Source organism: Falco biarmicus, chromosome 8 (assembly GCF_023638135.1).
Source record: "Falco biarmicus isolate bFalBia1 chromosome 8, bFalBia1.pri, whole genome shotgun sequence".
Classification (NCBI taxonomy): Eukaryota; Metazoa; Chordata; class Aves; order Falconiformes; family Falconidae; genus Falco; species Falco biarmicus.
The window spans coordinates 48,972,004-48,998,248 of NC_079295.1; the positions used below are offsets into that span (position 1 = coordinate 48,972,004).

Genomic DNA, 26,245 nt, shown 5'->3' on the forward strand with positions numbered 1-26,245 from the left:
TGATGTACGGAAGGTTTCAGAAACCGAAGTTCTTTTTTTCTAGTTGCTTTCTGCAGTTTTTTCCTGATAGTTAACTGCAAAAGGTCTGACCTTCATCCTCTTTCCTCATGGGTTTTTTTTTCTCTCTTTTTTCCGCTGTGGTTTGAAGTAGCGTGCGTATGGCCATACAAACACAAAGCTCTACTGGCACGATGTATTATACCCAAATTTATTTTGGATTTTAGCATTTCACCTGTATGCTTTGCTATTAACACAGCATATGATTTTAAGAGAAAATTATTATGAAATTTCATGTGCAAAGAGGATCAAAACCAAAGAAGCATAGTAGTGGGCCTAAAAGATGAACCAAAATTTCTTCTAGAGACAGATATACATTACACATTTATGTGAAAAATGAAGCAGGATATCAGACACCAACCAATCCTGACTTTTTCCACAGCCATCTGCCAGAAATTGTCACGTAACTGTATTATCTTCAAAAGAATGGACTTTGGCTGATGGCTTGTTCTTTCTACTCAAATTAGCGTCTTTAGCTAGCATAAAAGATCTCAACATCTGAAAACACTAAAAATGTGTTTTTGTTGTTTAGAGGAGGGGGGGTGAAATGTGTAAGCATGGCCAAATCAAATCTTTTCAAAGTCGGGAAAAAGAATTAGTTTTTGGGGAAAAAAAACAAAACACAAAACACCCCAAAACAAAACCAACGAAAAATCTACGATCCAGATTTTAACCCTAGCGTATACATGTATGAGTTTGGTCTTGTGGGTGCTAGGACAGAGGTCAAAATAGAATATTATTTTTTTTTTTACCTTTAACTGCAGAGATGCTACTGTGCATTGAGTCTTTGTAAGTAGCTTCCTAAATGCTTCATTAAGGTATTAAAGTATGCTTATTTGGCATAGTGTACTGTAAAATTGCTATAAGTGACCAAAGATGCTATGGAGAAGAATAAATTTTTATGTGATGCTTCACAATCTGGATTTCATAAATGGAGATTGAACAGGCTTTAAATAAATCATGTAATACAAAAAGCATCTTCCATAATTAACATGCTGAGTGGAAAGATTGCTAAGTGCTTCAGAGTAGTGGGCAATATAATAAAAGCGTTGGACAGTTCTTTGCTGTTGTAAACAAAAGCTTATTGCAAATCTTTGGCAGCATGGACAAATCTATAGTGTTTAGGCAAGGCTTGCAGTGCGTGCAGTTTAGATGTTTTTCTGGAACTGCAAACACTAAACGTTTATGAAGCCATGTAGATTTGTAAGTATGCAAGACAGTTTGAATATAAACTTCCAGAAAAAAAGCTTTATTGTTTTGTGTCTCCATTTCCCTATGACATTATGAATAACGTATCTAATCTAATTGGAAATCGGCAATCATAAAACGCTTATCTGGAAATGCTGGAGATCAAAGACACACTAAAATGGATTTAGACCTGTGATCTGACGTGTAATCACTTTCATTACTTGCATACTTCCTTCTTCCTTTTCAAGCTACCACGCCCGAGTTGGTGGAGTACCAGGTTTGCTACCAAACTCCCCAAGAACAGGCGCTGCTTTAGGACAGAGAAACGATAACCTTTTGCCTGTATTCTGCTACCAAGCCAGCTCTTCACAGTTGGCCTTCCCCATCTGCGGAGGGTGGGAATGGTCAGTTGTGGCTGCTAGAGTCACCCTGAGGCTATGGTGTCTTTGCATTTCAGAGGGGTGCATTTCTTTGCATTCAAACCAAAGGTGGTAGCATCCCCGGTTCACTCCTGAGAAACTGGGTGTAGCATCTGCCAAGTCTTCAGTTACTGTTTCACACTGGGCAAAAATACTGCTGCAGCAACCCCCCATCGGCAGGGCCAGATGAACCTGTGCTGCCTAATCCCAGACCACAGCCTGTGTTGGTGACGTGATCTTTTGTAAATGGGGGAAACCAGTTTCTAACAGAGACCAGCTACTCTCTGTGAGAGCTGGCAAAGAATATAAAACAAATGAAATTCAGTTCGTGACACTTTCAGGTGTGTTCTTGTTCTCCTGATTTGAAGAATAGTTCTGGTGCTGCCTGCACCTGTGAACTAGCAATATGAAGTTCCTTACTGCATTGGCTGATGACTGAAAGTTCAAGTAATACTTTTTCATGTTGGGTTAACATTTAATTAATATTATTAATACTGTTTGTCCCATATCTTCTGAGAAATTATTCTAGTTAAAAAAAAAAAAAGGAATTCTATAACCAATGTCTGAAAAAGTAGTCTTTTTTTTTTTACCTTGCATTTTCAAGCTTAGCATTGCCTTTCCAATGAGTGTCCGTGTGACTGTTTACATTGTGAGAAGTCCAATGTGATGAGCTAGAATGTTTTTGGTGTGCATACCTGAAGGAGTGCTTTTGGTTTTACTCCCGTGTGTCAATGGGGCAGTCATGGAGAATGGAGCATGCCGTACCGCAGAATCTTCCAAGTATTATTTGAGTCACTTCCATTCCTTTTTACTCTCTAGTTTGGGGTTTGGCCAAGGCTTCCTTTTCGGAAGGAATCTCTCGTAAAGTATGTAGGAAAATTATGCATTTATTTGGAGTGACTATTTGGGTCAGCTTGCATGGGTACATCATTACTCCTTTCTTCAAGAATTGTGTTGTTTTGGAGTGTGGGTCTTTCCTTTCACACAGCCATAATGTCATTTTTACTGCTTAAGTGAGGACGACATTATTAGAAGTCCTTCATCTGTGTAGTTTTCTCAACCCGATAGCAGTAGAGGAGCAGCAACACCCTCAAAGAGCAGCTGAGTTGACGAGTTCCTTCATCAACTTATTGCACAAAAAGAGTTCCACAGTTTGATCCTGCTTCAGACTCAGAGCCAGAAGTCTGGAGGAAGACTACATCTTCTTGAAGTCGTATGTGCTCTGGAGAACTCTCTCTTTTGTCTTAGTCTCAGAGAATGGCTGGCCCAAAGCAACATCATGAGAGCCATCTTTGAGTTCTAGTTCATCCTGTGTGGCAAAAGCCAAACAAAAGCTCTTGGTTTCTGATGTCCATGTAAAGGATAAAGTTGAGTCTCTAAGTGTTCATGTGTTGAGGTGGTGTACAAATTCATTGCAGGGATATGTTGCATCTTCCTGTGGTGTGCGGTTCTTTGGCCATCAACATGAGAGGTGCCGCCTTGGGTTGCTTTTCTGAGAGTGGATTACTACAGGTTTACTAGTCTTTGTCATTACTTCTACTTGCTCATTGTTCCACCACGCTTATTGTACCATGCAGTGCTAGTCTTGAGTGCCATGATCTCCTGCCTTGTGTCATCTTTCCATGTACTGTAAAAACGGGGTGACTTGCTGTTCCCGCACAGCCGTGTCTTGCCAGAGAACTGTTCGTCTTTGGTGTGTAGCCAAAGCAGAGCTAGTCTGCAGGAATGTGCTTCCTTTCTTCCAAGGGGAAAGAGTCTTCTCTGCTTGTGGACTGGGTAACACCTTCACTTGAAACCTGGGATGTTTATGACTCATTCTTGGAGCTGACGTTCTTTTCCCTGGATATAATCTTGGAGCTCTCCATGAAATCTTTCCACTTACTGGTACCTAGATTCACCAGTCCTTCAAAGCATTGGTATCATTTCCAGCCAGATGAAACTTTTTGGAGCTGCCGTGAGTTATTTAACTGACTAAACTATGAGCCAAGACCTCAGGCTTTGTCCTTTCCTTTTGAAAGGGCAACTTGTATGAATTTGCCTCTCGTGCTGTTGGAATTAACTGTAAAATAACCTGCATAATAAAATTAACTCTGTTAGCAGAGTGACTTAGACCCAGGCCACTCCATCTCTCATCATATTTATACAGCCTTCCAGAAAACTGCTTCATGGGCAGTTTTAATCCAAATGCCCACTCTGAAGATTTGTAGAAGCACCTTATGAGATTGAGTGACTGTGAAATAATACAGTACAGGCGGTTCAGCATTGAAGAATAGGGAAATGGCAGCGCATGTGTGTGTGGGGAAATCCTGAAATGTTGGAGCTCATAAAAGACTAAAATAGAAGTTCACAGGTGGTCATCAGGAGGTTGGCTGTGTTCTTGAAAGAGGTATCTATTGAGTGCAACTAAATATGCAAAACCCTCATCCAGCTAAGGAGTCTAGCTGAAAAACATTGAAAGCTAGCAAAGCTGGTAGAGGAGTGTCATACATTCTTGCCCTGTTCTTATGTCTCTGTATGCATCTGCGTATTGGCACTGTGGGAAACAAGATACTGATTTAGGCAGATTTTAAATCAGTTGTAGGCCTGGATGCTTTCTGGTTTTCATCTGTTGCAAGAAACTAAACTGCTTATCATCTTTTCCAAATCTTACTTTGCTTCTACTGATTTATCTGTCTGCAGTTTAGGTACTGCGGGTATGTTGTCCTTTTCATGGCGAGGGGACTGAGACACTTTGGACAGTTCTGCTGCTTTTTCCTGTCTAGAACAGAGGTATTTAATGGGCTTCCAGCTGCCCTTCACTGCAGGAAGCTCACGCTGGGTATCTGACTTCAAAGGAGTGCTGCCAACTCACCCATAAGGAATCCTTGTTTCCTATAAGACTTGCTTAACAAAACCCCAGGCAAAATCAGTAGCCTCCCTAAGGAATGTAACGATAGAGAGAAGATAAAATAATGGGTACAAATTTTATTAATGAGGTATGGTGGAAACTGCTATATAAGATGCAAATGGTGGATTACATAACTGTGTGGTCGATACCTCAGTTTACCTTTAGAATCACACAGGACAAAGCCAGTAGCAAGAATTTGGTAATTCTTGGTATATATATGGGGGAATGTGTGTCTACAAATTAAAAAATGAAATAGTAAAATAGATATTGACAGCTTGAGTGTGAATAGTAAATTTCAGTAAATCATTGGGGAGGAATGTAAGTACTATGTCTTATCAAGTCCCACCTTGGCTCAAGCTGACAGCTCACCTTTTAATTCTTGGAAGGAAAGAAGGAAGCTCATTAATTTTGTATTGCTTTTGATTCAGCTTTATGTGCTGCTCTTGGCTCAAACAGCCAAAATAATTGTTCCCAAGATAAGGCTTACATACTTCACTTATCTGTCAGTAGTGTGCACTGGTTATTCTGGAAGATTTCACTGATTATTTTTTTTTTCTTACACTACTGCCAGTAATTTAGAGATATGTTAGTTGTTCGTGTAAATGACACACTAGATGTGGTTGCGAAAGACTTGGTTTTAATTTTTTTTTTAAATCTAAAAGAACTCCTTGCTGTTTCCAGAATCCAAACATACAGTCAATATAAAATTGTTGTGGGGGGAGGGGGATTTGGAACTATTAGTCCAAAAAGTTACTTTTGTTGGAAAGGTATGTTGTAAGATCTCCAAAACATACATTTCCATATAGAGTCAAGCTTCTTGCAGCAGTTAAGGACTGAAGAAAATACTCAAGTATGGCCTATTTCATGCACATACTCAGTTCATATAGTGAATAATGTATTCTGTCACTCGTATTAAATTTTCAAGAAAATGTTACTTTGTTTTGGCTACAGTAGCATGACACTGTCCAGTAATGATAAATCAACTTTCATATGTAGTGTGACCAGTAAATGCATAACCCAAAGTGAAATGTACTTAAAACTTTAAGATCATTTTAACATTTTTTGGAGTCCAAAATACATGAATTTCCTTTAGAATTTTGTCAATTTCTTCTCTAGTGCAACTTTTCAGTTTTGGCCTTTCCTTGAAAATATTTTGTTGTTAACTTTTGCAGCATAGTCCAGCTGTGTGTGCTACTGATTGCTGTGGCCCCGCTCCATCGAGGCATTTAGACAACTAGGTATCGGCCACCTTAGATACCAGTGTGATTTCTCACAACTCTGAAAAATGTCTGGTCCCAAGCACAAGAAAGGACAACGTGTGTTCAAAAAAACCTGTAGCCACAAGTTTGGTCAATAGTTACTCATAAGAATTTACTGAATTTTCTTTGAAAGGCGTACAACAGGGCTGGGATAGCAGTATAACTTTGAAACTAAATAATTCACGCTATTTTTCACAACGGCAAAATAGAAAGTGTTTTTGGGGTAAGCTACGAAAATCCTCAGAACATATATTATACACAAGGTTAAACTTGATAGTATGTAACACATACATAGTATGTAACACATAGTGAGCATGCAATATATATATACACACATACTTCTGTAATGTCCATGTGTCAGTATCTCAAGATTAATTAGTGTTCATCTTCTCATGTCAGTCGGGGCTTGCACATGGAACTTGTGTTTTTTGAGGAGAGACAGTGCTTCAAGTGTAAGTAGAATACTGGTGTAGGAAGACTTGGGTGGAAAAAGTAATAAGCATGAAACAACTTCTAGAAGCAAAACCTGCTAATTCTGAGAGGTACCCAGTCTACATTTTGCCTATGCAAAAAGTCAGTCTCCTCTTTAGTGTCTTAATAAAGCTGACTGCATTTCTATTTCAAGTAGTTTAAACCACATTTTGAAAAGGTCAGATAATTTTTAGAAACATCATTGGAAACATTACTCTTACAGAAGAGTAGGAAAAGTCTTTAATATGAAAAAATACGTTTGGGCTTTTTTTGGAGGCATACTTTGTCATTCTGTGGGCATTGCATACTTGAAAAACAGTAGTGCTTATCCATGTAATGTACCCTGATCATGGTATTACCTCGGATGAGAAGCATTTGCAATTCAGACCTTGATGTTGGTTTTTTTTCCCCAGTTTTAAAGCACGTAAATTTAGCTTTTATTGAAATTAGTCAAGCATTATTTCAGGTATTGAAATATGTGAAATTTTCTTGGTACACAGATGAGCTATTGTTTGACACACATATAGGTTATATGCTTGGGAATAGTTCATATTTTTTTATGATCATTCAAGAAACAAGTAAAAATTGCCTTGTCCTTTTCTATTACCGTATTAAAATCATGGCACCTGTCTGCCACAAAGTTCTGTGTTTGCTGTGCTTGAAGGTGCAGGATTGAAAAAGTAGCTGCAGATTGATTCAGGAAATAAATCCATGGTCAGCTTGGTAAAACTTGCTCCATATCTATCAACAGTAGGTTCAGTAATGTGTGTGTCCTTGCACATCGGAAAGACACTTTTTTTTTGGAACAGTAGTTGATGTGAGTGGCAGAAACATAAACGATAGAAATTTCATCCTTTGCCTTTTACTGTTAATAAGCACCTTGCATGAGCTAGATCTTTTGTCCACAATCTGGAGATAAAATGGAAGGAACAGGTAAAAAGGAACAAGTGTATGCCTTGATCAACTGACAGTTTGTGAGTCCCCTGTGCTACCTGCTGCTCTGTGTTTCTACTGGACCATCTTTATTTAGCAAAAAAATTCTTAAGCCTGTAGTAGCGATAAACTAGTTCAAAGATTAATCCCTCCTGCTCTCTCGTCCATCAGTCAAATGTTTATTTAAATGGGACTGTTGTTGGAATAAATTTTTAAATGATACAGTAGCTGTCACTTTCTTAGCTATTGGGGACTATTCAGTGAATAAAGTAGTTATGGGAAACCATTTACAATGATTCTTTGAAGGTGTGTAGGTTTGAGGATGTATAGTGGTTATGCCTCCTAATTGGGTATATGCATTTTGGAAAATGATAGTTCCCAATAACTGTGTTTATGTACTGTGGACTCCCAGAGGGCACTAATATCCTCAAATTTTATAGTTTACTATGTCTGTCTGTAGCATGTAATTATATAGGTACGTATTACTCAGCCATTGTTGGACAGCCAGACATCTTTTGTTATTGCTGATGCAAGAGTGAACTTTTTTTTTTCTTTTGTAAATATTAAAAAACCCCCAAACATTGGCACCCCTCTTCTGAAGGAAGCCATTAGCAGCTCTGTCAATAGGTCTGCACAGGAGGAATCCAAACGCAGAAGTGCAAGAGAGGCAAAGGGCAGCTAGCAAGAAAGCAGGATGCATGCTTCAGTGAATTGGTTTTGGTTTGCATTAGTACTTCTGACCAGGGCTACAAAACAAAGAGGTTTATTTTAACAACATGAAAATAAACGAGCCTGGCTTCATCAAAAACATTTTCATAGTAGGTCACTGACCCATAAGAGCTCATGGAAAAACAAATTTGGGTCTCATTTATGTAGACAAGAGGTTCTGTAACCACAGGATTCTTAAGCTTCTGAAAGCAATGGTTACAAAGCGAGTGGAATAACGACACTTCCACTACAATGTAACCATAATTCAGCTGGAATAGCTGATCAGCACTAACATTACATCCGAGTTTTTAAACATTATTCTTTCCTGTGTCTTGTTTGATTTTAGCTGTTTTTTATACTTGATGAAGATTTATGGGAGTATTTGCTTAAGCAAAACACTTAAGGATTAAGCAGTCATCTGCTCCAGGATCTGTAGGAAATACTTAAAGGCCTGTGTTACTGTTGGGTAAGAACTGCTGCATCACTGGTCTGGAATAGTTTGGATAAACTTGGTTTAGCTTTAATAATTCTATCAAAAAGGTTTGGCTTCTTTGAGCTTCCTCATATTAGAAGGATTATACTGCTTGCCATCTTAGAAATACTGTAAGTGTTATTGGCTGAATTTCATGCTGTGGAGCACAGCAATCCTTAAATAATCTTGTTCCTGAGTGAAATGATGATGAATTCAAAGTACTTAACATCTTTCGATTCTCAGACAGTATATGAATATGTAGGTTTTGAAGCTTTTCTGTCATTGGTCAGACCAGTGCAGTCTTGATCTTGCTTTTCCTCTGGCACAATTGCATTTTAACTCTGTCCATTGAACTGGATCTCACCTGAAGCTGCAGCTTTTCATCTAGAACAGAGCAAATTCCTGTTGGCTTGTTAACTTTGTTAGCATTATGTTCTCATTTGCTTGGAGATGATCTCTTATCTAGATCTTCCCCTTGGTCTCAGGGTGTTACAGCGTGAAGATCACAGGAAGAAGAGAGAAGATTCTTGGGTTCATGCAGATGTTATGGATATTACATATGAATTTTATTTTTTGTTTTTGAGAGTTCTGAGCAGGATAGGTGTGAGGCAGTATATTAGGAATACAAGAGAGATATGGGAACTGCACTTCAGAAAAACTGATGCCTGGCATTTGAAAACTTGCTGGGAAAGTGGAGATGGATCAGAGGTAATTATCACAGAAATTGGGTGTGCCTAGTTTTTAGATAAGAGCTGCTTTAATGACAGTGGATTTTTGTGGCTGTTTACCCCTTGTAGCTTCCTAGTAAGAAAATGTCTTTTGAATGAGTTGTTATAGGTAATTCCCACAGGCTTGTGACAAAGCAGTCACAAGAGCTGCATTTTTGTTCTCAAATTTAAGTCAAATGTATAGTGTGCTTTTTGTTCCACTTAATTATTTTTTTATATTCATTCTGTTGGCTTTGGAGGATTTACCCTTTGTTAGGCATCCAGTTTGATTTCAGGCAAGAGATGATTCCACTAGTCTTCCTTTTTTAATAGTTCTGCTTGGCACGTGCCCTGGGGAGGAAGCAGCACCGCATCACCACAGAAGCATTCTTTACTGTATATGGAGAGGCGTGGTGAGCCAGGCTGGTATCGAGTTATTAAAACAGATCAAATAGGAAGAGCATTCTATTTCTTCGGGTAAAAATTGCAATAATAGTTACACTTGCAAGTTTTCTTGCTAATTATTCACAGCTATTTCTGACTTCTGGAAATGGTTAGTTTGATTCACATAAACTTTGAACACTAATCAGCAGGGGCAACATGGCATGGAGATGTGAATGTTAAAATTTCCTTTGTGATTTCTTCTTAGGGTTTCAGCCTTGACCTGGAGAGATTACTCTCTGGTGTAAGAAAATGGTTTTACCATGTCTATTTTACTCTTACTGCCTGTATGAAAACTGATGAACTATTAAAAATGGTGGATGTTTTAGGGATACTGCAATAGATTTTATTCCTTGGGTAAAAGTCTATTGTTTTCATGTAGTCTGTGGGGAAATAATGAGAAAGTTACTATTTTTTTTTTTCTCATTCTGTATTATGGTTTAGAATATATAAAAAATAGGAAGATTTTATGTGAATTCCTGATTTTTTAAATATATATATTTGAAAAAAGAGAGCAGAAACAGATGACTTCTGCAGAGACCTTCTCTGTTTGACGGTTTACTGATTAAGCTTTTTTTTTAGTTTTGAATGATAGTTAAGAAAAAATTAAATTCTTGTACACTAAAGGCTGATAAAGGCAGATATAAACTACTATCCTGCATGAATGTCACTGATAAGTTTTATAAGTATGCTACTGGGTTAAGAGATTGTCCGTATACTTTTGCTTGCTATGTCTGGTTTTACAGGATTTACTTGCTGTTGACATTGTCATTAATAAATGCTCTCTGATACTTAAGATTTTCTATTCCTTTCTTCAATTAAGTTGGTACCAAGACTTCTGTCCATTTCTGTCTGATGTAAGGTGTTGATGTCAGTCTTTAATGCATACGTTTTATGCATTAAATTATTAGGCCTCTTTTGTTTCTTCATGTTGGTTTTGGGAAAATGTTGACACTTAGATCTGTTCCTCATACTTCTTTTTTTTGTGCCTATGTTATTAGCTTCTTCCTAGCCTGAGGACATCTGTGTGTAATGGTTACATACTGGCTTTACCCTCCATCTTAATGTCTGGGTTTTTTGTATGAAGAGATTCTAACAAAAAAAAGGAAAAAAAAGGAAAAGAAAAAAAAAGGTATTATAGAGCTGCCAGTTTGTATGCTGCTTCTTTGTACAAAGCAATGTAGTCCTGCTTCTGATAGAGGGTAGATAATCTTTTTAAGTCTAATGAAAGGTTACTAATAAAGGTTATTACTTCTGACAGCTTTGAAAACGTGAACCAGGACCACCCAGTCTGCTATGTTTGTAATAAAGGATCTCAAGCTTTTGTAAACAGTTTTCCTTCAAAAAACAGCCCCTTAGTGACATGGAGTAGTATCTCTCACAGGTTTTGGAAAAGCTTCTGTACTATCATGTCACGTAAATAAAGTAGTTCATGTATTCGACACCGTAATCCTGTAATATGGTTGTATTGGACTTCCTTCTAGCAACCTTATTGAAATTCCATTATATATTGTCTGGCTTTATTTCCTAGTGTAGTAATATAAAGAGGTGCTGACAGAAAGTAATGGATGAGTTTGACTTTTTTTAATGGCTGCTGCATCTTGAATGTTTTCCCTTATAGAAAGGAAGTGATACAAAGCAAAGGAAGAAGTTACATTAATGACCACAACATATTTCTTGATACTAATAGGATTTACTGGTGAAACCATTGAATGAAATTGGCTGTGCTTCTGCTTTACTGCTTCCCAAGCCAGTGCTGTTTAAAAGAGTAAACTTAGTAACTCCTTAGAGTTCAGTAACTCCTGTCTTTCTGAGTGTCCTGTTACGCATTAATTAATTTTTTTTTGCTTCTTAGTTATACCCAAGCTTGTGATGTAACCGCTTCTCCCTTAAAGTAGCTCTCAGTAACTACTTCAACTACATCATATTCCCTGAGGCTGTTCTCCGAGGACAATGCTATAGAGCTCTTAATAACAAAGGAGAAAAAGCTATCTTGTTTGTTGCCAAAAATGAGAACCAGATGTTCTTAGTGTGAAATAAAATAAATGACCAAATTGGAGAGTGAACCCAAAGTTACTTGGATAATTTCTGGATATTAAAGGCTGCATACCAGGACTGCTCCCTTAAACCTACCTGGTTTAAAAATTTAGGAACACTGTAATTTTGATATTTTTTTGGTTTGTTTTTTTTGTTGGAGAATGAGTTGTATAATAGGTAGTAATGTGAATATAGATGTTAAATCAAACTTGAAAGTTGTTGAACTTCTGTGGAAACGAACAGAGTGCTATTTATTTCATGACAAATATGCCATACTTTGATTTGGTAGTAAAGCTGTCGATGCTCAGTAGAAAAGCAGACACAGAATGTGGAGGCCAATGGGTATCACACATTCATGGGGCTAAAACTAGGTAATTGCTACATTCAGAGAGACAGTAATAAAACTGACAGTTTATATCATAGCCTGTGTATCAACTTAAATTTCTGGGTGGTGGTGTGTGTTCAGTAATATGCAAGAATACTGTTAGTAAATATAATACTGCAAGACATTTTCAATTGAAAGTGAAGGTGCGTGTAAGAGCTTTTTGTTGTGAGATCTTCTAGTAGAAGCCAGGTCCCTTCCTTTTTCCTCCATAGCTATGTAAATCTGGTGATTTCTGCTCATGCCTTGAATATTTGCCATTTGCATGAAGCATGTTTTACTGATGTTATGGCATTCAAAATTTTCAAACCAAGTCAGTAGCATAATGAGAAATCAAATTGCCTTGGAAAATTGCACAATTTCCCAAGTTTGAATAAATAAAACTTGCATTGCTTTTACATTGGGCTTTTATATGGATTAATACTCTGTGGGTAGGAGGTGAGTGACTCTCAGAGGCTTTGAAAAGAGCATGGAGGAAATTTCTCATGTAGTTAGTGGCTGTGTCCTCACTGTAGCTTTGCAGAAAAGGAGGCTCTTTTCCAACTATACTGATTGTGCCTTTAATATAGATTAGATTTAGCTCCTGTTTGCTTTTCTTGCGAGTGGAACTTCATGAGACAACAGTACCCAAGCTGGATGCAACCCTTCCAATTGTGTAAACATGAGGGATGCAGCTGAAGCCAGCACCCCAAAGAAAGTTTTCTGTCCAGGAAAACATGATCTCTGTCTTGAAAACAACTTGAACGTTTTCCTGTAAAAATCAAGGTTCTTTACTTATCCAGCAGTTATTCATAAGCCAAGAAAAGGAATAAAGCGAAAATATAATAAAGGAAAAAATAACTTGTGTGAAGTGTAGGTCTTTTCCTCCATTTATTTCATAGAACGATCCTGGTAAGTCTTCAGCCTACCTTTAGGCTGGTAGCGTTGTCTCTTTCCAAGCTCCAGTGGTTGTTTCTTACTCTGTTTTTTAATAGTCAGGGGAATCTTATTAGCTAAGTTTCTCCTATCCCAGCTTCAGAGAGAGGAAGAAATACTGTTAGTCTGGTTGGAGCCAGGAAGGTAGGAATTTCACAGTTAATAACTTCATTGTTTTTTTAGGGGCCCTTGATAGTCTGTGATTGACATTGAGGTTGTTTCCCTCTATCCTTTTGCCTTCAGGACATAGGAACCCTCAAATGGGAAGTAGGCTGAGGGAGGAAAGGGAGAAACTGGCACTTGTTATATATATGGGCAAAATATTTTTGGGAGGTGAAAGGGAGTGTTTCTGCTTTGTTGAAACAGTGTGTTTGATGCTATATGTGGCTGCTGTAAAGAAAACAATAATAAACTGGAGGACAATGTTGCATGTATACTTCTCATGACTTGTAAAGGTCAGAAATTCTTGATGTCTTCATTTTAGGCCATCAGAATACTAAAGCAAGAAAATACAGTTTGTAAGATGATAAAGCTGTGAAGTATAGACATGTATCTGTTTATATTATATGAGAATCGAAGTCAGCATCCGATATAACTGGGAGGAGCAAAAGAGCTTACTTGGAGACATGAGGGTATCAGCTGGGGCACAAGAGCTTTGGCTGAAACAAAATGAGAAGGAAGTAATGTTCATAGAAATGTATGCATAGGTATGTGGAAAAGCATGCATTGCCCATATACATATGTCTTTATATACCTATCTCTTGATTGCAACTGTAATTGTGAATCTTTTACTTTGCTCCTTGATGTACAAATAGGCTTTTTAAGCCTTACATTGGGAACCCGTTGAATTTGTGCAGCAGGCAAACCTCACAGTCTAAAGAGGTGCTGCAGGAATGCTTTGAACAGAAGCTTAAAATCTACATTTGTATTGTTTAGTATAAAATAAATTTTCTAGTATTGAATTTAAATTGTTTCCTGGTGAAACTGAACAGAAAAAAGAGCTGTACCAAAAGCCAGAAGATAGTGGCCATATTAGCTTGGACCCGAAATGTGAGTAAGCCAGTATCATGTCTCCAGTTGACACTCTCTAAGGAAGAGCAGAGGAAGAAAAAGCAAATACATAAATTGCATTGTGGCAGAGATCACTTCAATCATTAATTGGGCCTTTGTAATGAATATTACTTAATATTTTTTCTTAATTATTGTTCTTCTATACCCACATAAACTAGCAACTAATGATACACGGCCAGTTGTTACACAATTTAACTGCATGTTGTTTGGGGAAATTAAGTCCATTTGTTTTTTGAAGGTACCACCACCAACATTCGTTATTTCCAAGTTGGGTTTTTTTTTTCTGGTATTACAAAAGATGAGAACAACTATTTCTTATCACCTTCCCTTGATTCATAATTATACAGACCTTTACTGTATTCTCCCTCTGCGCTTTTCCTCGTGAGGAGTCTCTGTCTACTAAGTTGTTCCAGTATGGAAGCTACTTTTTAGCTTTGATCATCCTTGCCATCTTTCTCTGAACCTTATGGGATCCTTTTTGAGGTGGAAATTCCAAAAGTTTTCAGTCCTCCACATGTGCATACACCATGGATTTACACAAATAGTCATCTTATCCGTTACTCTTCTAATAATTTGTAACACTTGCTTTATGAACTGCTACAGAGCAGTAAGTTGATATTTTCATGGGTCTGCTTCCTGGGAAGTGATTTTCAGGTTGGAGATTGCTGTTATATGCATGAACTTAAAAATCTGTTTCCTTGAATATATGTTAAGTTTTACCTGTAATGAATTACATATGTCAGTTTGCCATTTGGGCACTAAATACAATTAGTTCTTTCTGGAGTTTGTCATCAGCCTTCGTATCACCAACAAATTGTGTCATCCCTTACACCTCCAGCTTTTCAGGTCACCTATGAGTATGCTGAACAGTTTGGGCCCTCATAGGAGTCCCTTTTTTTTTTTTTTTTCTTCTGATGGTAAGCTTCTTAGTCTTTCCGGTTCCAACTGTAGTTGATACCTGTAATAACAGCATCTGGCAGATCTAAGTATTAGCTGAGTAACCGATTCCGATTGCTCCTGTGAAGTACAGTTAACAGGTTAGAAAGCAGAGGAAGGGTTAAAAATACTTGCTTTTGTGTGCCTGAATCCAGCTTGCAGCCCAGCACCTGTAAAAATCTTGAGTGACTTTAGCTGCAACATACAGTCCCTGATGATGCTGTGGAAGACTCTGGTCATCTTTGGGCAGGAATAGGCAAGTCTCTTGGATTTGAAGGTTGGTTTTTGTTTGTTTTTTTCTTTTTTTTTTTTTGTTTTGTGATTTCTTGGTCTTTTTTGCAGCTTTTTCTCTCCATCCAAGTTCTCTTTTTTTTTTTTTCCCCTGTCCATTTTTTAGTAGTTTAGTACTGTTTCAGAAAAGTAGCCCTTTTAACCAGACTGTTAACAGCAGGTAAGTCTCAGTGTGTAGCTCACCAATTTCATTCAAAGAAATATTTAGTTATCTTCTTGGAGGCAGTCTATCATTGTATTTGTTTTGTTTCATGTCTATTTTATGTCTGCCTTGAAAATAATGTCATGCAATATCCAGAATAATAGTCAAGAAGTAACCTGAGAAATATATCTTAGCAAGACATCAGCATTATTTCATTTCTGCAGCATTAAAGGGAGGAGTTACTCTTCTTTTATGAAAAAGCCATGGGCACATTTAGCAGGTATGAAGTTTTCTTACCTAAAGCTGTAATCCGTAACTATTGTAGTGGGCAGAGAGATTATGTATATATATGATGTTACAGGCATTATTATATATCATGTTAAAAGTTTTATAGAAGTTCTTCTGCAATACCCCAGCACTTCATACACTGAAGTGTGTATTCCTGTGTAAGAGCATTAGAAGAGCTGAAGCACTTACATGCCTGGTTCAGTATGAGGGATTTTAAGGCCATGAAATCATATTGTATTCAGACATAATTAAATTCTAGATAAGCTTATACCCTGGACTGAATTTTTCACTTTACTAAGCAATCTAAGTTACTAAAAGTGTACCAACGAGGGAGCTTGGTGGAGGAGCTCACCAAGCCACCCCATCATTTACCAGCAGCCCTGGCAGACTGGGGAGGTGCCAGCAGACTGGAGGTTAGCCAACGTGATGTCCATGTACAAGAGGGGCAGGAAGGAGGATCCAGGGAACCAGAGCCCTGTCAGCCCGACCTCGGTGCCGGGAAGGTGATGGAGCAGATCATCCCCAGCACCATCACACGGCACGTGCCGGACACCCAGGGGATCAGGCCCTGCCTGACAGCCCCGATCTCCTGCTACGAGCAGCTGCCCGGCCTGGTGGGCGAGGGAGAGGCTGTGGCTGGTGTGTCCTGGGCCTTAGTGAAGCCTCTGACACCGTCTCCCACAGCATCTCCTGCAGCCACCGGCTGCTCATGGCTGCCCGGGGGGCTCTGCGCTGGGGTCAAAGCTGGCTGGGCGGCCGGGCCGGAGAGCGGTGGGGAATGGAGTCACATCCCGCTGGCGCCGGGCACTCGGGGGGTTCCCAGGGCTCAGGGCCGGGCCCGTCCCTTTAACATCTTTACCGAGGGGCTGGGCGAGGGGACGGGGCGCTCCCCCAGGCGGGTTGCAGGGACACCAGGCTGGGGGACAGCTGATGTGCCGGGGGCAGCAGGCTCTGCAGAGGGACCTGGGCAGGCCGGGCCGAGGGGCCCAGCCCAGCTGGAGGAGGTTCAACAAGGCCGAGTGCCGGGTCCTGCCCCGGGGGCACGACAGCCCCCCCAGCGCTGCGGGCTGGGGCAGGGGGCTGGGAGCTGCCCGGCGGGGAAGGGGCTGGGGGGCTGGTGGCCAGCTGGGCAGGAGCCAGCAGCGTGCCCGGGTGGCCAAGGAGGCCAGCAGCACCCTGGCTCGTAGCCGGGACAGCGTGGCCAGCAGGGCCAGGGCAGTGCCCGTCCCCCTGTGCTCGGCACTGGTGAGGCCGCCCCGCGAACCCTGGGTTCGGGTTTGGGCCCCTCACGGCCAGAGGGACATGGAGGGGCTGGAGCGTGTCCAGAGCCGGGCACGGGGCTGGGGAAGGGGCTGGGGCACAAGTGCTGGGAGGGGCGGCGGGGGGAACTGGGGGGTTTAGTCTGGAGAAGGCTCCGGGGGGACCTTATCGCTCCCCACAGCTGCCTGACAGGGGCTGTAGGCAGGGGGGTCGGTCTCTGCGCCAGGTAACAAGTGACAGGACAAGAGGAAACGGCCTCAAGTTGCACCAGGGGAGGTTTAGGTTGGAGATTAGGAACAAATTCTTCACAGAAAGGGTGGTCAAGCCTTGGACCAGTCTTGTCCAGGGAGGTGGTGGAATCACCATCTCTGGAGGTGTTTAAAGAAGACATATATGTGGCACTTAGGGACAGAGTTTAGTGGTGGCCTTGGCAGTGCTGGGTTAATGGTCGGACCTGATGATTTCAAAGGTCTTTTCCAACCTAAATGATTCTTTGAATGTTTTATAATAATTTCAGAAGAAATAGTAGTTCACTTCTGTAGTGAATTCCTGCATACAGAAATAGTTTTTTAGCCTTTACCATTTACTGCTCCCTAAACTTTCTCCAACAGAAGCATAGGTGAATATGCATTTGAGTCTAGCGAGAGGACATTGTGCTTGTGTGGATGCCTTGGAGGTGACTGATGTACGGACTCCTGGAAGCCCATTGCTTACATGTTGAGAACTATCGTGTGCGGTTGGCGGGTTGGTCAGCTTTTATGCATCACTTAGGGGGACTTGAGGAACAGACTAAGAAAACAGAATCTGCAAAGTTTAATTTCCCCTGCATAGTCATGGTTAAAGTAATCTGGAAGATGGAGGGAGTTGAAGTGTGTGGAGGTTGTTGACTGTAGAGTCAGCATGTGTCTAATCAGACTTAATAAGTTTTACTCAATGCAGGTATTGCCAGAACTGATATGACTCCTGGAGAGCCTCTCTGCACAGTTCTTCAGCTTCCAGGAGGTTTTATTGGTCTGGACTCCATGCTGTGCACATCCAGGGTTGCTTCTTTCTGATCCAGCGCTGGAGCTCATTTGTTCTGTGGCATTAGATGATTATGCATCATTCCGCCCAGTGCTCTGAATTCCTGGAATACTTTGCAGGTCTTATTAGCTGTAAAACATCCAGTTCAAAATACTTCAGAGACTGAACAGCTGCTTTCTCATCCAGCAGTCCCAGGTCAAATAACCTGGACCAGATCTTGTCTGGCTCTGTGCTCCAGATTACTTCCTTCCTCTGGGTGTACCTCAGTACATACCTTGGTATGGTGGTGGTTGGTGCTGTGTGTGCAGACATGTGCTGATTGTATGGTGGATGTGTTTCTAACACAAAAGAAGAGGATCAGAGTTTTTAGTTGTAGTGTGCTACGAGTCCCAGGTGGCATTCCTAGTTTGAACAGTGCAAAGGATTTGGTGTGACAATCAAAATCTGACTGATTTTGCTCATGAGAAAACATAAATTATGTTTTCTTTATTTTTAGTCTGCTGTTCAGGTTCACAAAACTAATGTGTCATTCCATCACGACGTAGCTAGTTGTAGTTGCAAAAATGGCTTGGCTTTTATATCCAATTTCCAGATATCACATCTTGATGTTATTTCTATTTCCAATCACTAATTTTAAATCCGGTTTTGTTAATATAGTGCAGTCATAAGAACAGTGTCCACAAAATCATTTTACAAGATTTTTGGCTCACTTTGTATATGAACTTTTTGCAGACCATTTTTGTTTTATTGTAATAATATATGGCCTTACCTTTTCCAAGGTATTTGTTAAGAAATCAGAAATACAGTTCTAATTAGAATTAAACACCTGGCAGGATTAAGATTTAGGCAGTAACATGATAGTGAAAGGCTCTTACAGGTAACAGGCTTAGGCAAGCATAGGGTATTTCTATACTGCTTTTTGGGTCCTTTCCTGTGTGAAGGGGCTGCTGCACAACAGATTTCTTAAAGTGTGCTCAGCCTGTGCTTTGAAGTTCCCCTTAGCAACAGCTACGTTAGAGCTTGCCCTGCCTTGTGGTGGCATTTCTAATGTTTGCTTCACCTTGCACTTGGAAGTTTCCTGATCTGTCCTAGAGTTTACCGATAGATGAGGATAAACAGAAGTTCTTGTCAAATGGTGTGGTGGAACTATTCCACTACATCTCATTTGTGTTTGGTACTTCTCTGTCAAACTGGAGGAAGCAGTGCTCATAAATGGCCATTCAGAACATTTGCTCTTTTCAATAAATAATTTTTAATTACTTCTATGTCTTTTTTACAAAACTTACACACATCCAGTCCTGTACTTCTGTATTGAGACTTTTCTTAACAGCCTTTCTCTCAAGTCCAAGTAAGAGAAATTAGAAGTAATTGGGATTTTTTCCTAGGCTGTTGGTGGCTTTCTTGCACAAAATAAATATAAGCATATTAAATGTATCCTATATCAAGTATGTCTAAGTTTATATGATGTGATCTAGTCTTATGTTTAGGTAAGTATTGCAGTAGAAGTTATTTAAATACAGTAGGTGATGTTCAAGAGAAGCAAACCCCTGTTCATTCCCAGAGTTTCCCTGTGAGTCAAATTATGTATAAATTACTTTTGGCAGATTCCAATTTGAAGTAGATCTTAGGAAGTGATAGAAGGGGTGTTGGGAGAGTCCCATAGCTTGAACCAAGACATCAGTAGTCATGGGCTCTTCAAATGCTTCTTGTTACCTCAGATTTGCTTAGTTATAAATTACTAACGTAGCCTTCCTTTACTAGCAGCAGCCTTTGTTTGTGGCACATGTATTGTGCACTAATAACGTTTTGAGACAGTATCAGATGCAGTGCAGTGCAGGAGCACTAACCTCTATTGATGGGTTATTTTGAAAATCAAGCTTACATGAGTTAAGGCAAAGGAAGAATGTCATTATGTTACTGGTCTTGTTAGATGGATTTTGCTTGCTTACTGCTGCGGTATAAAAACATCAACATGTCATTTGTAACAATATAACATTAAAAATATTCGTTTAGACCAATATGAAATACTTAGTGCTAGTGAACAGTAGGTCTCAATGTGAGCTTTTCAAAAGCATCCTTGTGTGAACTTGACTTCATATGATATTTGAAAGAAAAACAGTACTATGGTAGTGTCAGGAGAAAATCTTAAAATGCTTAGGAATGTTTAAAAGGGCAACTGAGAACTCGGTTCTTTATGCATCACAGGTAGGGCAATGTTAACCCATACAAATAATAGGAAATAATTTATAATATTTGATCATCTGGATTATTTTGATAATAATTTAGGGATTTTTTTTTATATTAGCTTTTTTCCTCAATGAAGTTGTTTGTTTCACTGCAAATTGTAAATGTTAGACCTCTGAAGTTACAAACTGTAACACTGAAAATACAACTTTCTGTTAATACATAGGCTGTCTTGTCTGCTTGTTGGTGTGGAACCTCTTATTCTAGAAGCATTCTGATTTTGCTTAGTTTCTGTGGCTTAAAACAATGAGGATGAAGTCAACATTTGTGGAAGCCTTGCAAGTAGACATAAGAATATTCTTAAAATATATTCCTTGGATGTTGCTTTGAGATAAGTCAGATAACTTTAGGATTGACAGTGGATAATTGCATGTACACTGTGAGAGCTTAAATGATTATCGGATGTGGTAATAAATGTTAGGCAACTGTGGAAGAGATGCATTTCACTGGCAGTTTTTTCATTCCAATTGATAAACAAGTTCAACATGTTTATTGTTTCTCAAGAATTAGTGGTACTCTTGTTGAATGAGGATGGAACTGAAGAATGCTAAGCCCTGTATTTTCATAAGAATTTTTTTTGTTGTATTTCATCCTGCTCAGTAGATAACTATTCTAGAATATAAACATACTTACCTGAAAAAGTGAATTTGAGGATTAAGTAGCACATTACTATAAACCTTTAAATTAAACAAGGTGAAGATTAAGTTTAATTAGTTATAAAAGTGTGAAATTTCACATGGGTAAGGGAATCAGGTTAAAAATCTTCCCATGCATTTTCCCAAATGTAAGCCAGTGCTTAATATCTCTCATGTTGTTGTTGAGTGTTTCATGTACTGGTTTGTTCGTTTATCTCAGAAATGTGACTGGGTAGTTGGTAAAAGCACTGTAGAATAACCATTTTTTGTAGCTGTTTAAGTGAGCATGTGGCGTGTGGCATAACATTTAGGCTCTCTAAGCAAGCTTGCAAAAGCAGCCTTTGATCTGTTCTAGGTGTCAGAAAGAGAAGTTAATACTCCCCTCTCACCGTCAGCCCTTTATCTTGCAAGACATGTTCATATGATGAAAAGTCTGCTGTATGAAAACCCCACAACATTAGTTTGTTGTCTGAGGAAGGCCTTGAATTTAAAAAAGTAATCTTGAATTCTGATAGTCAAGTTACTCTGTATGGAAGAAGACTGGAAACTGGATATTGGGTGCTAAGTGTCAGTAGATTTCCAAAAGTTCTAGGCGTATTCTGAGATCAAAATCTTAACAAAAATAGATCTGTTATCAAAGTGAACTTTAAAGGTAGATTGGGAACATAGGGGGCATAAATACAGGTATGTATATGAACGTATATGTGAAGTCAGCTTCCTATTTAGAATAGTGGAGGTGTATGTAATTAATTAGGTCAACTTTATGATGTAAATTACATTCATTAGGACTGTGAAAGGAAGCAACTATTTATTGTCAGACAACAGGAAAAGGATTGTAGAAAAATTTTTTCTTTGCAGAATCTAAAAGCAGTTCTATTTATGAGTTGTGCATTTTACGAAGAAGAGAAAGCTTAGGCTAGGCTGAAGTAACTTGTTACAGCCTATTTCTTACAATTGGCCAGTTGTGGTCATCAGTTTAAAACTTTACACAGTAATTGAGTAAAATGGGCTAATGTAAAAACATTAAAATGTTCTCTAAAATGTTTCTGGAAGAATCTTAAACTTTATGTTTCTGTTCCAAATCACCATGTAGATGTCTGGTTACCTGTGCGTACGTTTTATAATAGTGCTTATATTTTCAAAGTGAAGTTTTAAGAAAACTCTAAAAATGAACAACCAAACAAATTACTGTGTATATCCTGTAGAAATAATAGCTAATCTGGAAATAATCTCAGTTGGTCAAGAAAACCCAGGTACTTCCCGGTAACTGTTCCTCAGAGCTGTGAAAGCTGACCATGGGGCCATATGATTCAGTATTATTAGTATGCATCCAGAGGAATATTTTAAAAATATATTTGTATACTAATGCATATTAAAATATTCAAAGTTTGTGGTGACTGTTCACCTGACTCCCTACCTCAAGAATGTAGACAGGTGGTCTACAGATGGCATGGTCTGTTTGGCTTGTGTATGGATTATGTACACAATGCATTCTATGCTGAGTTCACAGCATGAGGTTTAATACAAAGGGACCTTCATGTGTTTATGCGTAATAGAATAAGCTGCTTAAACTGGAAGATAATCTAATTTTTTTTTTTAATTCTAATTGTAACCGTTTAGGCGTCTGAACAAGAATAAATTGCAAGTTCTTCCAGAGCTGCTTTTTCAGAACACACAGAAGTTAACTAGATTGTAAGTATAATCTGATTTGTATTTCTATTGTATGCCTTATTACATGGATTTGCATGTCTGTGTTTTGACTGCGGTGAGAGTTTTAATTTTTGTGATATTAGAATTGCTAGATAGTAAGTATTCTGAAGATGATGTGTTAAATTTACATGTGTGTAGTTGTAATTCAGTAGAGCATAAATATCAGAGGGAAAAAGAAACAACAATTTTTTTCTGTTTCTTATATATTCACTATGATGACTTAAAGGTGAATTATTTCAACTTTGTATGTAGAGTTATAGAAACCGTGAAAAGTGGCAACTTCTTATATCTAGTGTAGTCTAGATGTCTACGAAGAGAGATTGCATACTCTTATCTAAAAATGAGCATGTTGACATAATATAGATTGTTATCAAGTTTTTTTTTAGTTTTAAAAATTATTTTGTTAAGGCAAGGCATTGCCAGGCAGACTAGCAAAGTATGGCAGCTGCCTTGACAGTCAGGAAGATGAGGAAATAAGGAGAGGTGAAGAATTTTTCATCTTGAAATTTTTAAAAGTGTGTTATAGGATGTTTAGATGGCATCAAGACCAGCTTGAACAGCAAGAGAAGACTAACATGAGCTTGGCTTTTTTGGGGGAAGGCATGGGGGCGGTGATGGGGTGGAGAGGGTGGTGTTAGCACAATAACTGGATGATTTATAAAATGCATTTTTAAAAAAGAATAGAAATAAAATGGATGAGCAGGTGCCTACACAGTTATTACCAAGTAAAGAATGGTCTGCCTCTCTAAAGGAGTAGTGAAAAGCTGTTTGGAATTGCTTCCTAGATCCTGCTCAAGTTAAACTCCTGATCCAGACAGTGTTTTTGAAAGATGTTGTATATGGTAAAACTGTTTTGTTTTGGTTTTTTTAATATACTTGAGTTTGTTTATGGAAGACCAGATAGTAAGACTTATGAAATAGCTAGTGAGATTGTAAAGTTACTACAGGATGGCTGAAACGTTGCTACATCCGTGTAAAGTGTTTGTAATTGTTTTAATACCTCTATATGCAACACAAAAAAACCCAACCCCAACATTTGGGCAGTGCAGTAAATTTTTCTTTCTGTGGAAATACAATGATTTTTGAATCAGTTGACAATTTAAGAAGGTAGCCTCTTTATATATGTTTTAAAAGCAGGGAAATTGAACAGTGTTGTGCAGTGAGTGATACTGATTCAGTTTTGGAGAATTTCTGTAATAAACTTTGTTGTTCAGATTTGCTCATGAAAAACTGTACAAGTAAGGGAATGACATTGTTCTGGAGATTAAAAAAAATAATTACAATTATAGTTGTCTTTTCATCTTAAAATCTGCTTGAGAAATCTTTGTTGGACTTGTTTTTACAAGCTTTGTTGCAGCTTTTGCATGCACTAGAAAATATTTGCTCAGTGGATTTGCTAGGGCTGAGCGATTTGGCTGTATTTCCTAATGTTCTTTGCATGTTTTTGAAATTGTGTATTTTGAAACTCCTCTTGAGTATAAAGCATAAGCCAGTACTTGCAGATACCCTAATATAGTCTCCAGAAGACACCACATGTGTTTATTTCATGGAAGAGTTGCTTCATGTAGGTTGGTTGTCTAAGGAGATGGTGGTGTTTTCAAGATAAAAATTTTAATACAGTTTACATTATCCACTAATACGAAATCCACTTGAACACGTTGAAACTTCCCCTGTGACTGGTCACACTGTATATGGCTATCACTAGGCTGAAAGGAGCTTTCTGGTGCTTTGTGGTTTTGAGGGAAGGCTGTGTGTTGATAACTTGTGTGCATCTGTCTTAAAGAACCTTGCACAAAGAAACTGAGTGAAAGTAATTGATGCTTTTCAATACCTGAGTGTGTATTTTTTAGTACATGATATAATCAAGATACATTATAGTCCTTAACAGCAAGAGTAACAATTTTGCTTTTAGAATATAAAAATTGTAATAAAAACACATAAAATAGAATGATTAATATGAATACTGTATTCTGTAATGCCTCCCAATGGATGCTGTCGAAACATGTCTTTATTCACTGACATTCATTCAGAGTCTTGCTTACTGCTTAATAGTGCTTTAGATAGATCACTTTAGCACAGTTTGACTGTAGTGACTTTCTTTTTTCTTTTGAAGATACAAATATTATATAAATATATTGCATATTTTAAGTAAATATATCTTAGTTAATTGAACTGTTATACAACTGAACTGTACTTGGAACCATGTTTTCCAGTGACGGGGTAAGAACAAGAAATTTGCTACCTAGTAGAATTTGTAAAAATCACACATTTTTATTTTTATATGTACTTTGAGGAAAAATTAAAATATGTGTCTAAGGTGGTTACTTTCTATTTTTTGGGGGTGTTAATGTCTTGGTCCTACTGCTAGTAGATTTGAGTTGAGCTTTCTCACTTCTGTTATGACTTGTCTTAAATCCAGCCATGCCTGTCTACTGTGTTCGCAACTGGCTTTCTGGGTAAAACGCTTCAGTGCAGAGGCATGATGCTTGCATTCCTCTCCCACAACTGCTTTGACCTCGCCTTTCAAGAAGAAAGCATAGCTGAGAAAGTGATGAAAGGGAATAAAAAAAGTGAAGCAAAAATTGATAAAGAGGGATGGATGTATGGATGATGTGGATTTTGTGGAATTTATGAGGAGTGAATTAAAATGAATATTGAAAAGTGTAGATAATACTGATCTTAATTTTCCATAGAATAAGCGTGTTATTTCTGCTGCCGTATTTTCAAACTGTTGACTCTGGGCTACTAAGCTATTAGTCAATTACATTATTTTTTAATAGTTACAATCCTGATGAGATCTACAAAGTCCAAAACAGAGTATTTCAATTGTATAAGCTTGCTACAGCTCAAATGATGCAATATCTTAAGTACTAAATACTGCCATGCAGCACGCCCATAATGTACATTTTTGTTTTATTTGTTGAAACGAAGAGCTCATAATCTTGTCCACATAGCAAATGCAGATGAATTCAGCAGTGATTCCTACCACTGCTCTCTTGGGCAGGGATGCAGTGAACCGTAACAGCTTACAACTTGGTTAATGAAGATCCAAACTCATTTTTTTTTAAACTGTTAAACTAAGCACGACGGTGACATTTTAAGTTTGATAATGTGAAAGTTGGGCATATTTATTAGCATTAATATAATTTGGTGGAGATGGACTGACCTGCTTAAGCATGCAGGAATTTGTGTGCTGGCCAGTTTCAGGGAAAACCTGTTAATGTTTCAGGAATAGTTAAAGGTTGCAAAACAGACGTGAGGATTTTTCTCTTTGTTCCGTCAGCTGGGCTGGAATCTGCCAGTGACTTTACTGGAGAAACAAACTTTTAAATGTATTTCAGTGCAGAATCTTTTCAGTCTTCTTGCTGCTGGAAAATAATATTGTGGAACATTAAATTTTCCTGTCAGTGGTGTGCTTGAAAAGCTAGAGAACAAACCTGTTTGGGGATGTTGGGTTCTTTTGTTTCCTGTGCACGCTCTTTGCACAGTTGGGGACAGCCATGCTGTTGTGTCCCTGATGGTTTCCTTGTTTGCCACCATAGCATACTTATGTCAGAGCAGTGTGTATTTTCACTGAAATGAGGTTTTTCTGATAACTAATAAAATTTGATTTAGAATTCTTCTCAGATTATAACTACTTCCTCAGTCAATTGCTTAATTTCCAGGTACCTTTTGCCTTTTTCCTCCAAGCCTCTCTCGAAATGCTGAACTACAGGATATCCTTGTATCTTTTACAGTGTTACTTAGACTTCGTTGTCACATCTGGTTG

General features: G+C 38.5%; 1 protein-coding gene across 1 annotated transcript in view; it reads left to right on the top strand.

Annotated features, from left to right (window-relative positions):
• The window catches only part of SLIT3 (slit guidance ligand 3), a 531,450-nt gene that overhangs the window by 30,671 nt on the left and 474,534 nt on the right, over positions 1 to 26,245 (top strand). The window contains exon 5 of the mRNA XM_056349923.1: positions 22,387 to 22,458. Coding sequence (XP_056205898.1) covers positions 22,387 to 22,458 — 72 coding nt within the window. The remainder of the gene's footprint in view (positions 1 to 22,386; positions 22,459 to 26,245) is intronic.